General features: G+C 42.0%; 1 protein-coding gene across 3 annotated transcripts in view; it reads left to right on the top strand.

Annotated features, from left to right (window-relative positions):
* Nucleotides 1-5,088, top strand: part of LOC109398406 (synaptic vesicle glycoprotein 2A) — a 70,322-nt gene extending 65,234 nt beyond the window's left edge. For all 3 annotated transcript variants that reach the window (XM_029855391.2, XM_029855392.2, XM_062845066.1), the window contains exon 8: nucleotides 3,987-5,088. In XM_029855391.2, coding sequence (XP_029711251.1) covers nucleotides 3,987-4,024 — 38 coding nt within the window. In that variant the 3' untranslated portion in view covers nucleotides 4,025-5,088. The remainder of the gene's footprint in view (nucleotides 1-3,986) is intronic.
* The last annotated feature ends 7,813 nt before the right edge of the window (nucleotides 5,089-12,901 follow it).

Raw genomic sequence — 12,901 nt, 5'->3', positions numbered from 1 at the left:
ATTTGGAAAGTACATTTTTGTTTTTACAATCATTTTGGGAAAGCTTCATCAGAAGCTGCTTAGGGGTGATACACAAATTATGTCACGCAAAAATCGACCTTTTTCAACCCCCCTCCCCCCCCCCCCCTATGTCACACCTTTTGTATGAGACCTCAAACATTTTTGTATGGGTCCCCCCACCCCCCCTAAAAGCATGACGTAATTTGTGCATGACCCCTTAGAAGGCTAATAAGCTTCCTTGTATGAAATTTCAAGTTCCGAAATTACTTTAAAATGAAGCTGCTTAGAAGGCTAAAGAGCATTCTCCAACAAGCTGCTTAGTTTTTAAAGTACCCTCTTATCCGAACTTCTGGTTACTTGGATAGCCTCTTCGCTCGTAATCCAGAATCTTCGTAAACTAGTTTCCTCAAATTCGGATCCTTTTGAAGCTTCCGTTCCAGTCTCTTCAGTCTGCTGCACTCAGCCATTCAGTGTAGCTTTCGGGAAAATTGGGGTTGTTTGTCCTCCAAAGAATTCCAGTTTCATAGCAGGGTTAACCAGATATGCGACGATTTGTGTCAACCAACAGCATCAGCTCTCTTGTACGCTTACTGTCCCTGGATGCTGGAATATCCATATATTATAAAACACCAGTGTTTTCTAGAGTGACGAAATCTCGAAACTGCTCGTTCAGCTCACGATCAGGATCGGCTACTGCAGGGACGTGGAAATTGACGTCTGCCTTCAGGGTACATTGCTCAGGGATGCATCCGTAGATGCTCCACCCTAGCCGACATTTGGCACCAATCGGTCTTCCTTCTCGTAGCTTCAGGGGAACGCATAGTCTCAGGTTCTCGAGTCCTATTAATAACACTGCTCGACAAAATTTTACAAAATTTGGTGTTATGGGATGAGAAAAAAATAACAGAGGTTTGGCACCCTAGAAGTGCCATAGTGAAAGGTTTTTTGAAAAATATTGGACCGGGCCTTCACAGCTCAAAACCAAAGTTTGTATTGAGAACCTGGGGTGTTCAATTGATATGTGCATTGAAACGTGCCGTGCATATTTTTAGGCGTTTTCGGTATTTGGGTTATGCCGTTTTTCTTTTTTGACCTGGGTTGGAACTGGATTGGCGGAACATGTGTAAACAAACAACGTCAAACAAACTTTAGTACAAGCGAAACCGAAGTCGGGTTGGGGTTGAAACTGTGATCTGATCCAGTTCCAACCCAGGTTGGAACTGGATAATAAAGAAAAACGGCATTAGTATCGTTATTGTATAACGCCTAAATATATGCACAGCGTGTTCTAATGCACATATCAATTGAACACCCCAAGTTCTCCATACAAACTTCGGTTTTGAACTGTGAAGGCCCGGTTCAATATTTTTCAAAAATTCTTTCACTATGGCACTTCTAGGGTGCCAAACCCCTGTTATTTTTTTTTTCTCATCCCATAACAAAATTTAGTGTTGAACGGTGTAATTTGAGTTACACGAGCTACTAGTCTTGCAGCGGAAGATCTCGTAGAAGAAGGAAGCGTTGTGCGAGGCATCCATATACGTGCTAGCCAGCTCACTGTACGAGCGTCAACTAATTTGTACTGGTTATTTGGTTCGAGCCGCTTCATGTTCCCGGTCCATTGTAGTGTAAGTGACTTGAGACCTTCAAAGGCTACGTGGTGTGTCGAAACGCCCAGGTGTTCAGGGGATCGGGCTGGCTGGACACCGGATTCACCAAATTTTTGCTTGTCACTTTTCGTTGTGAATCTCAGCCCAGGAAATTCAAGAGACTTCTCTTGCCGCGGTTACCAGACCAAGCTTGAATAAATACTCCGAAGGTTTTAAGATTTGCTGCCTGCCTTTTGTTCTTGAAAATTTCCCAGTCTAATCGCATTGATTCTGGCAGTTTCTCTACCAGATCCTGCAGAAATACGGGGTTCGACATGTGGCTTAACTGGTTGGCAGCTTTAAGGTGGTCCACTAGATTTTGTAAGGAAAGGCCAAAATTGATCAGTGTTTCCAAGCGATCGTTTCTTGATTGCGGCAGACACGATCGGTGGAGTACTAAATGTTGTAGTAATAGATAAATTTTCGTTTTCTTTGTTTCTGCAATACCTATAATGGTACAAAACGCGTGGGCAGGGCATTATGAGTTCTTGCCCAATTGATTATTGTTTAGGCAAAACTTTGGGAAACTGTGTAGTCAAAGAGGCAAGAAAAAGAAAAAAACAACAGCTTAGTTACCCAAAGTTTTATTCAAAAATCATCAAATAAGGCACAAAATTATAATACGCACACGCGTTTCGCACCATTTCAATGCAAAAACAGAGAATTTATGATCTCATCATACACTAATTTAGCTTATTGGATTACTCTTACTATCTATATTCTATAACATGTAGATATGTAATTCTCAACGGCATCTTCAGGAGCAATCATAGGGCGAGAAGTAGCACATAGATTGTCATCGTCGTTGTTCTTATTGCAGAGCGTTCATGATTAACAAAAATGTTAATCATGATTAATCATTGATGATTAAAATTCCAATTTTGGTGATTATTGATTATGATTAATGATTAATTTGATTTTAAGGATGACTAAAGATTATGATTAATGATTAAAATTGGTTTTGTCTGTGATCATTGATTATGATTAATGATTGAAAATGGCTCATTGATTAAAAATCATGATTAATCATGATTAATCAATCACAAAAAACTGGAAATGATTAAAATATATATATTGTTTAACATGTTTTTGAAGTTTAAAAAGTAAAAGGTAAATCTGTCCGGGGGATTTTTGAAAAAAAAATAATCACAAATTATATTATTCAGAACAGCATTTGAACCAATTTAAATTGGATCATATATTTTATATGATGGATCATTTTTGGTGATGAATGATTAATGATTGATTAATATTTTTTCCCATGATTATGATTACTGATTAATGATTAGATTGCAAAAACAGTGTGATTAAGATTAATGATTAATGATTAAATGAGATTTTGTTGTGATTATGATTAATGATTTTGATTAATCTTAATCATTAATCATTAATCATGATTAAATTTATGATTAATCATTAACGCTCTGCTTATTAGTCACCTCCGAGCTGAGCCTGGGGGTCTCCAGTTAGCCTAGTGGTTAAGGCTATGGATCGCCAATCCGGAGACGGCGGGTTCGATTCCCGTTCCAGTCGGGAAAATTTTTTCGACTCTCTGGGCATAGTGTATCATTGTACTTGCCTCACAATATACAAATTCATGCAATGGCAGGCAAAGAAAGCCCTTCAATTAATTACTGTGGAAGTGCTCAAAGAACACTAAGTTGAAGCTAGGCAGGCCAAGTCACAGTGGGGACGTAGAGCCATAATGATGATGATGATGAGCTGAGCCTGCGAGTTAAACCAACTTTTCACTCCTTCCCCACAATATAGCTGTTAGCACACAGGATCACATTTTTGTACCAAAAGAAACCAATGCTCAAACATGTTGTGTCTTGAGTTCTTTCCTTGTCAAATATTTGACCCTGTGTACTTCAGGCGTACGGAATAAATCCCACAAGGAACTGTAACTCCGAGAGAAATTCCATGTGAACATTTAAGAGAAATCTCTAGAGAAGTGTCCAGGAGAAATCTCGAAAGAGCCTATGCATGCAATCTCAGGAGAAAAATCTGGAGAAAGTCCTGCGAAAATCTCTGGGAGAAATCCCATGATAGCTGAACCTACCCCACCATCACTTATGGTTCAAACAGATAAAAGTAGTAAAACGATTAATGAGGATAGTGCACCCAATGTATTTTTTTACTTCACATTTTCTTTGTCAATTCAGCTTATATGTCGATTATACCTTTGATTTTAGTGCATCAAGAGCCAATCAAATCGAAACATTATTGTAACTACACATTAAATGCATATGTTGTATCGATCACAAAAACCCCCCACATAAACGTAATTTGCCTTTCCTGACGTGTATCTTCTTTTTCTCCTTTCTCCCAATCCAGTTTGCGCTGCAATTGGAACGACCTTACCGGGAAAGTGATGGAGCACTATTCGAAAAATGCCGCTGAATCCTGCCACCCCCACACACCACTTCTCGTCGACCAGACCAATCTAACTTGTCACGCAGCCACCGCCATCTCGTCATCAAATCAACATCAATTGAATGTATACTAGCCAGTACAGTGGTCACCGCCGCCATAGCCATCGGCCAATATATGTTCAATCAATTTACAACGGAACATGCTTGAAACGTACGCAACGCATGAACCTGCGTAAACTTGTAGCTGTAATAGTGATACGAAACGAAACAGGAAGATCGCCAATAGAAGTACCGTAGTTTTCGGTGACACAAATCAAATTAAACATACAACAATTTAAACATAGAATACTAACAAAACATTTGTAAATCCTGAATACGAGACGTTGAAGTTGAAATGTGAGAAATTAGAAAACTCCAAGAATCAGCTGAATGGGAACAACTTTACCCACAATTACGGTACCTTAGTCGTTCCTTTATATGGCAGTTCAGGGTACCGCTGCGATGCTAGCTATTGAGCTAGAAAGCCTCCGTCAGCGTCCATCACCACCGCACCGGCTGGCTGCTATCGGTTATCAACCAATAAAATTGCATAAATAATTAGCTCCGTGAAAGGTATGGAGCTGTCGATTAGTCGATCGAGGAAAGAGCGGCCATCATCATGAGCATGAACCGGAAAGTGCAATCATCAAACGATCTCGCATCAACTAGGTATAATACCTATACATAGCAGCATCTATGTATCTCTATTATGGAGACTTCATTTTACGAGCACACGTGGTGGTGCGGCCGGCGGTTATCATCCATTAGCTATTAGGACGATCGAGGTATAGTACCGCCAACTACAAACGCGGGTTGATCGATAAGTCATAAATCAATTTTACGAGGTTTAGTGGGGAGGTGAAACCGTTCGATATGAGATTGTATTACGGTAAGAAAATTTTAGTAGTCATAAGAGTAGAACTATTATTATAACTATACCAAAGTTATGTGTTGCATCAGTAGATTATGTATTAGATAGTTAAAAAAAACTTTGAAGTCGAATAAAGTTTGTTTTTAACGTTCAAGGAATGTTGTCGTTAATAACTCCAAATCCATTTCGTTGGTTTCCTTGCTGATTACTCTATGGCTGCAGTCCTCCATCTTCGACCGCTTCCTATATTTACCAGATTGTTCTGCGCCTAGTTCGGCCACCTTGTACGCTGTCCTCCATGTGTTCTTGTAACGTCCGGATCCCTTTCGAATACCAGTTTTGCTGGGTTGTTCTCTGGCATTCTCACAACATGCTTTGTCCTACGTATCCTTCCAGCTTTAGCCACCTTCCAGATACCGTCTAGCCCCGTTGGTTTGAACGATACCTCATGCAAATCAACGGGGTTCATTTTTTAATTTGAACTTCTAGTAACTCTGTTGGCATCGAAAAACACATTGATGGTAACCCTTTTTGCTGTTTTGTTTTGACTCTGCGTTCCGTTTCACCCCGTTCCATGAGCAGAATGACGTTTGAACCTTTTTTAGTTTGAAGGATGTGCAGATTAGAGGGGTCAAATTAAAAAGTGTTCAGATTAGATGAGGTCAAACCAACGGGGGTAGACGGTACTATTTTCGCCATAAAGTGCAGCAAGCTCGTGGTTCATCCTTCGTCGGCATATACAGTTTTCATGCACACCGTCAAAGGTCGTCTTAAGCCCCCGATGCTCCAACATCGAGTGCATGCATGTCCTCCTTGAGCATAGTTCAGGTCAGTTTTGGGAATACTCAGATCCTTGTGGACCCCAAAGTAGGCCCAACTTTCACTGATGATGCGCCTTCGTGTTTCGCGGCTAACATTGTTTCCTGCTGTTGATAAGGACCCGAGGTAGACGAAGTCCTCCACCACCTCGAAACCACGATCGTGGTTCCGTCTGTCGGCATGTACTTCGTTTTCGACGTGTTCACCGTCAGTCCACCTTTGCTCCTTCACGTTTAAGGCGAGTGTACAGTTCTGCTAAATGTTCTAGCAAAAATACTCATGTCATTCACAAAACAGACAAAATGATCACATTTCGTGAATATCGTGCTTTGGCTGTTAAGCCCGGTTCGTTGCATAACACCTCCAAGGCGATATTGAACAGCAGACATGGGATAGCAGGCTTGCTAATCTTCTCATGAGTTTCCTGAGAGATCAACGTGATATCCGAGCCACAGTTCTTCTTGCTGATCTTCTTGTCGAAAGTGGACGTTGATGCTGAAGATTTCGTCGAACAGTTACAGTATCCTTCTTTATGGCCCATTCTTCCATACTGTTTGCACACATGTTTTGAGAACTGGCAATCTTTCACATATGTAGTTCATGGCCCCACACGGCCAGCACGGGGATGGAGGAAGTATACCGTTTTGTATTGTCGCCTTTGACTGCTTCTGATCTTGCTATTTGAACTGACGAACCGTTTGAACCGCTGAAGATGAATGCTTCTTCTCCACCAACGCCGTATTATGCTTCAAGTTGGATAGATCTTGGCATTCAGTCACTAATCCTTCGATGTTGATATCGGATGTATCAGACTCGAGTTTTGATAGAAGTTGGGTCCTCAAGCCCGTGTCCTTTGTAGATTTCAGCCCGCAGACAAAAACAAGACTCCTGTATTGATTGACTGAGGGTTTATGTAGTTCGAATTATTAGTACTGCCCGTTGACGATACCATACATATATACATTTATTTGTTCAACATCATTAAGGCGAAACTGGAAGCATTTCCTCATTTTTTTTGGTTTTTGATTTTTTATCAAATAACGAAGCAATATTTTTAAAATCGGTTTTCGTGCACATGTAGAGTATGGATCAGGGTATCTTCTGAATTTTTTACGCTGTAGAAAATGTTTTTCGTTTTTGCAGGAACCATTTTTTAGTGATATTTTGTTCAAAAATGGTTTCTGCAAAAACGAAAAACATTTTCTCTCGCGTAAAAAATCAGAAGATACCCTGATCCATACTCTACATGTCTACGAAAACCGATTTTGAAAATATCGCTCCGTTATTTAATAAAAAATCAAAAACCAAAAAGTGAGGAAATGGATCCAGTTTCGCCTTAAGACAAGACATAATCAACAATAGTACGCCACAATACTCGGTTTGTGGCTGCCGCTCTCCATCCTCGGTCGCGCCCAATGCTCGCCAAGTCACGCTCCACCTGGTCCGCCCATCGTGCTCTCTGCGCTCCACGCCTTCTTGTGCCAACCGGATCCGTTGCAAACACCAGCTTTGCAGGGTTGTTGTCCGGCATTCTTACAACATGCCCTGCCCAACGTATCCTTCCGGCTTTGGCTACCTTCTGGATGCTGGGTTCGCCGCAAAGTGCAGCGAGGTCGTGGTTCATCCTTCTCCGCCACACACCGTTCTACTGCACACCACCGAAGATCGTTCTTAGCACGCGTCGCTCGAAAACTCCGAGTGCTTGCAGGTCCTCCTCGAGCATGGTCCATGTCTCGTGCCCGTAGAGGATCACCGGTCTTATTAGCGTTTTGTACATGGTGCATTTGGTGCGTGGGTGAATCTTTTTCGACCGCAGTTTCTTCTGGAGCCCGTAGTAGGCCCGACTTCCGCTGATGATGCGCCTCCGAATTTCTCGGCTCACGTTGTTGTCAGCCGTCAGTAAGTATCCGAGGTAGACGAATTCCTCCAACACCTCGAAAGTATCCCCGTCTATCGTAACATTACTACCCAGACGGATCCGGTCGTTTTCGGTTCCGCCTACCAGCATGTACTTTGTTTTTGAGGCATTCACCACCAGTCCGACCTTTGCTGCTTCGCGTTTCAGGCGGGTGTACAGTTCTGCCACCATTCGAAATGTTCTAGCGATAATGTCCATGTCGTCCGCAAAGCACACAAATTGACCGGATTTTGTGAAAATCGTTCCCCGGCTGTTAAGCCCGGCTCGTCGCATCACACCTTCCAGCGCGATGTTGAAGAATAGACATGAGAGTCCGTCACCTTGTCGCAGTCCCCGGCGAGATACGAATGAACTGGATAGTTCACCTGAAACCCTTACGCAGTTTTGCACACCGTCCATCGTTGCTTTAATCAGTCTAGTCAGCTTCCCAGGAAAGCCGTTTTCGTCCATGATTCTCCATAGCTCTGCGCGGTCGACACTATCGTATGCCGCTTTGAAGTCGATGAACAGGTGGTGCGTTGGGACCTGGTATTCACGGCATTTCTGGAGGATTTGCCGTACGGTAAAGATCTGGTCCGTTGTCGACCGGCCGTCGATGAAGCCGGCTTGATAACTTCCCACGAACTCATTTGTTTTAGGTGACAGACGACGGAAGATGATCTGGGATAGCACTTTGTAGGCAGTATTCAAAATAGTGATCGCTCTGAAGTTCTCACATTCTAAATGGTCGCCTTTCTTGTGAATGGGGCAGATTACCCCTTCCTTCCACTCCTCCGGTAGCTGTTCGGTATCCCAGATCCTGACTATCAGCCGATGCAGACAGGTGGCCAACTTTTCTGGGCCAATCTTGATGAGTTCAGCTGCGATACCATCCTTACCAGCTGCTTTGTTGGTTTTGAGCTGGTGAATGGCATCCTTAACTTCCCTCAGCGTGGGAGTTGGTTCATTTCCGTCCTCCGCTGCACTAACGTCGTCGTTTCCTCCGTTACCGTGGGCTCCCGTGCCTACGTTCTCTACACCGTTCTGATGCTGATCGAAGTGCTGCTTCCACCTTTCGATCACCTCACGTCCGTCCGTCAAGAGGCCTCCGTCTTTATCCCTGCATATATCGGCTCGCGGCACGAAGCCGTTGCGGGATGCGTTGAGCTTCTGATAGAACTTCCGTGTTTCTTGGGAACGGCACAGCAGTTCCATTTCTTCACACTCCGCTTCTTCCAGGCGGCGCTTTTTCTCCCGAAAGAGGCGGGTCTGCTGTTTCCGCTTCTGTTTATAACGTTCCACGTTCTGTCGAGTCCCTTGCTGCAGCATTACCGCCCTCGCTGTGTTCTTCTCCTCCAAAACCGTTATACACTCTTCGTCGAACCATTCGTTCCGTCGATTCCGTTCCACGTACCCGATGGTGCTCTCGACTGCGTCGTTGATGGCTGCTTTCATTGTAATCCAGCAGTCCTCCGGAAGCATCATTGGAAGAATTTTTGAAAGTATTCTCGTAAAAGCATGGAAACTATCACTGAAGAAAACCCTCGAGGTATCCCTCTAAGAATTCTTAAGGGGAATACCTTGTAGAATATCGTGGAGGTATTTCTGGAGAACTTCAAATACTGGAATCCTTGCAAAGAATCGATGAAATCGCCTGAAGAATTTGCTAGAATACATTCAAGATGATATGTTTAGATTAATTTAAGAAGAAATTCTTGGAGGAGTTCGTGGTACATTCCCAAAATAAATTCTGAGAGGAATCCCTGGGAGAATTCCCAAAATAAATTCTGATAGGAATCCCTGGGAGAATTCCGAAAGAGCTTCCTAGGTGGATTCCTGAAGGACTTCCTGAGAAATGTCTGAAAAATTTCTGGAAGAGGTATTGTAAGAATTTCTGATTGAATCCATTAGCGTGCGCAGGGTTATGGCTTCAGAGGGGCACTACAACGATGGTGCAATGATCCACTGCCCGAATTTATACTGGCCTGCTTACTCTCACAGAAAATTTGACGTTTGAGCGGTGCCGACACCTCTCAAACGTCAAATTTCGTGTGAAAGTAAGCAGGCCAGTATAAATTTGTGCAGTGGACCATATATGATCATGGTACAAGATAGAATCATGGAGTTATACGAAGAATAAATTCCCAAGAAGGGGTTTCAACATGCTGTGGTGCTAACATCGCTAAGTACTTTATATTTGGATTCTGGAGAAGGCTTCGGATGGTGATGATTTCAAGGCAATGCGAAACTTCAATATGTCGTCATTAGCTTGACTCTTACAAAATTGTATAAACGTATCATATACAATGGAAAAAATCGAGAAAATTATCAACTAAACAAAAAAAAAAATAAAGTTGTGACAGAATTTCAATCTTGGACAATTAGTAATGCTATCGGTTGAGAAGACTCCATAGATTGAGTCAGAATTCCTAGATTAACAATTTCGATCGGAATCCTCGTTGCAATCTACAGAGATTCCTCCAGGATTCCTCCAAGATGCATCCAGGGATTTCTTCCAGGAATTCATCCATAAATTCCTTCAGAAACTCTCAGAACTCTTCCAGGAATTCTTTCAGGAATTCCTCGCGGAATTCCTCCAGGGAATCCTTCACGAATTCGTCCCAGAATTTATTTTTTTTCCATCAATTTCTTCAGGAATTCCTCAAAAAGTTCCTCCAGGAATTCCTTCAGAAATTTCTCGAAACGTTCGTTTAGACATTCCTCCAGAAATTCTCCAGAAAGCCTCGTATATTTTCCAAAAACTCCTCAAATAATTGCTCCAGGACTTCCTCAAGTAAATACTCCAGGAAATCCTCCAGAATCATCTTTCGGAATTCTCCAAAGATTTCTCCTAAAATTTCTTCGAGGAAAATCCCCTAGGAATGTCTGCCAGAATTCCTCCAATATTTCCTTCAGGGTTTCCGCCAGGAATTACTCCACGAATTCCTCCAGAAAATCCTAAAGAAATTTCTCACGAAACCCTCCCAGGAAATCCTCGAAAAAAATATTCCATTTCAAGGAATTTCTTCAGAAATTTCTCCAGGGATACATTAATGAATTTCTTCAAAAATTCTTCAAAAATTCCACCAAAATTTCCTCTAGGAATTCTTACAGAAATTTCCCGAGGAATTCCTTAAGCAATTCATCCAGGAAGCCTCAAACATTTCTCCAAAAATCCCACAAAGAATTCCTCTAGAAAATTCTCTAGAAATTTCTACCAGAATTCCTTTAGAAAATCCTAAAGGAATTTCTCCTGAAACTCTTCCAAGAATTCTTCTAGGGTACTTCCATGGATTCCTCCAGGAATTTCTCCAGAAATTCCTTCAGAAATTCGTCCAGAAGTTCTCCAGAAATTTCTCTAAAAATTTCTCTAGGAATTTCCGCCAGAATTCCTGCATTGTTTTCTCCAGGGATTCTTCCAGGAATTCCTCCATGGATTCCTCCAGAAAATCCTAGAGGAATTTGTCCCGGATTTTTTCCGGGAATACCTCCTGAAATTCCTATAAGAATTCCTCCAGGAACTTATCCATGAATTTCTTCGGGAATTCCTCCAGGGATTCATCCATGAGTTTCTTCATAAATTCCTCCAAAAAAAAATCATCCAGGAATTCCTCCAAGAACTCCTCCCGGAAGCCTTAAATATGTGTCCAAAAATTCTTTAAAGAATTTCTCCAGGAATTTCTCAAGGAATTTCTTCCAGGAATCCCTCCAGGAAGCCTAAAATATTTCCCCAAAAATACCTCTAAGAATTCCTTCGGGAATTCCTCCAAAAATTCCTTCAGAAGTCCTTAAGAAATTTCTCCGTCTTCCAGAAATTACACTAGGAATTCCTCGTGAAATTCCTTCAGGGTTTGCTTCATGGATTTCTTCAGTTTTTGTTTTTGTTATTTTTTTTCAGGAATTTCTCCAGAAATTTCTTAAGGGATTCCTTTAGGAAATCCTTTAGATATTCCTCCAGATAATCCTCTAAGAATTTCTACAGGAATTCTTCCACGATTTCTCCAGAAAATTAGAAAAAAAAAACTCCCGGAACTCTTCCAGGAATTCCTCCAGGAATTCGTCGAGATATTACATCAGGGATTTTTCCATGGATTTTTCCAGGAAATTATTCAGCAATTCCTCCTGGGTTTCATCAATGAATTTCTTTAGATATTCGTCCCTCCAGCGATTCCTCCAGGGAATCTTCAAGAAATTTCTCTAGAAATTCTTCAAGGATTTCTCCTGAAATTTCTCCAGGGATTCATCCTGGAACTCCTTCACGGATTCCTTCAAGAATTCCTCCTAGGATTACAGCAGGAATTTCTCCAGAAATTTTCCACAGCTTTCTCCAGGATTTTCAAAGATTCATTTAGGAATGCCTCCAAGGATTCCTCCAAGTATTTCTCCTGAAAATCCCTCAGGAATTTCTTCTGGAATGCCTCCACGGAATGCTACAGAAATTCTCCCAAGAAGTCCTGCAGACATTTCTCCAGATATTCATCCAGGAATTTCTCCACAAATTCCTCCAGGAATCCGGGATTCCTTCAGGAATGTCTCCACTGATTCCTCCAGAAATTTCTTCAGGGTTTCCTCCTGAAGTTTTCCCAGGGATTGCGCTAGGGATTCCTCCCGGGATTCTTCCAGAGATTTCTCCAGGAATTTCTGCTCGGAACTCTTCCAGGCATTAATCCAGAAATCCCTCGAGAAATTCCTTCAGGGATTACTCCAGAGTTTACTCCAGAAATTCCTCCAGGGGTTCGTCAATGAACTCCTCCTGGAGTTCCTCCAGAAATATCTCCGGGATTTTTTTTCGAAATATTTCGAGAAATTCCTCCAGGGATTCTTCCATGGATTTCTTCAGGAATTTTTATAGAAACTTTTTCAGGAATTTCTCCAGGCATTCCTCCAGAAGTTGCTCCAGGAATTCCTACACGGAAACCACCTGGCATTCTTCCAAGGATTCCTTCAGGACTGCATTCGGGGATTCCTCCAGAAATTCTTCCAGGGATTCATCCATGGATTTCTCCAGGGTTTCTTTCAGAGTTTACTCCAGGAATTCCTCCAGGGGTTCGTCAATGAACTCCTCCTGGAATTCGTCTAGAAATTTCTCCAAGAATTTCTCGAAATATTTCTCCTGAAATTCCTCCAAGAATTCTTCCAGTAATTCCTCTACGGATTCCTCCAAGAATTAGTCTACGAATTCCTCCAGAAAATTCTTCAAGGATTCCTTTAAGAATGCCTAAAGGGATTCCTGCAGGGATTTCTTCTGAAA

Source organism: Aedes albopictus, chromosome 1 (assembly GCF_035046485.1).
Source record: "Aedes albopictus strain Foshan chromosome 1, AalbF5, whole genome shotgun sequence".
NCBI classification, from domain to species: domain Eukaryota; kingdom Metazoa; phylum Arthropoda; class Insecta; order Diptera; family Culicidae; genus Aedes; species Aedes albopictus.
Note: the sequence above shows the minus strand (reverse complement) of the source record. Positions and strands in the feature narration are given on the sequence as shown.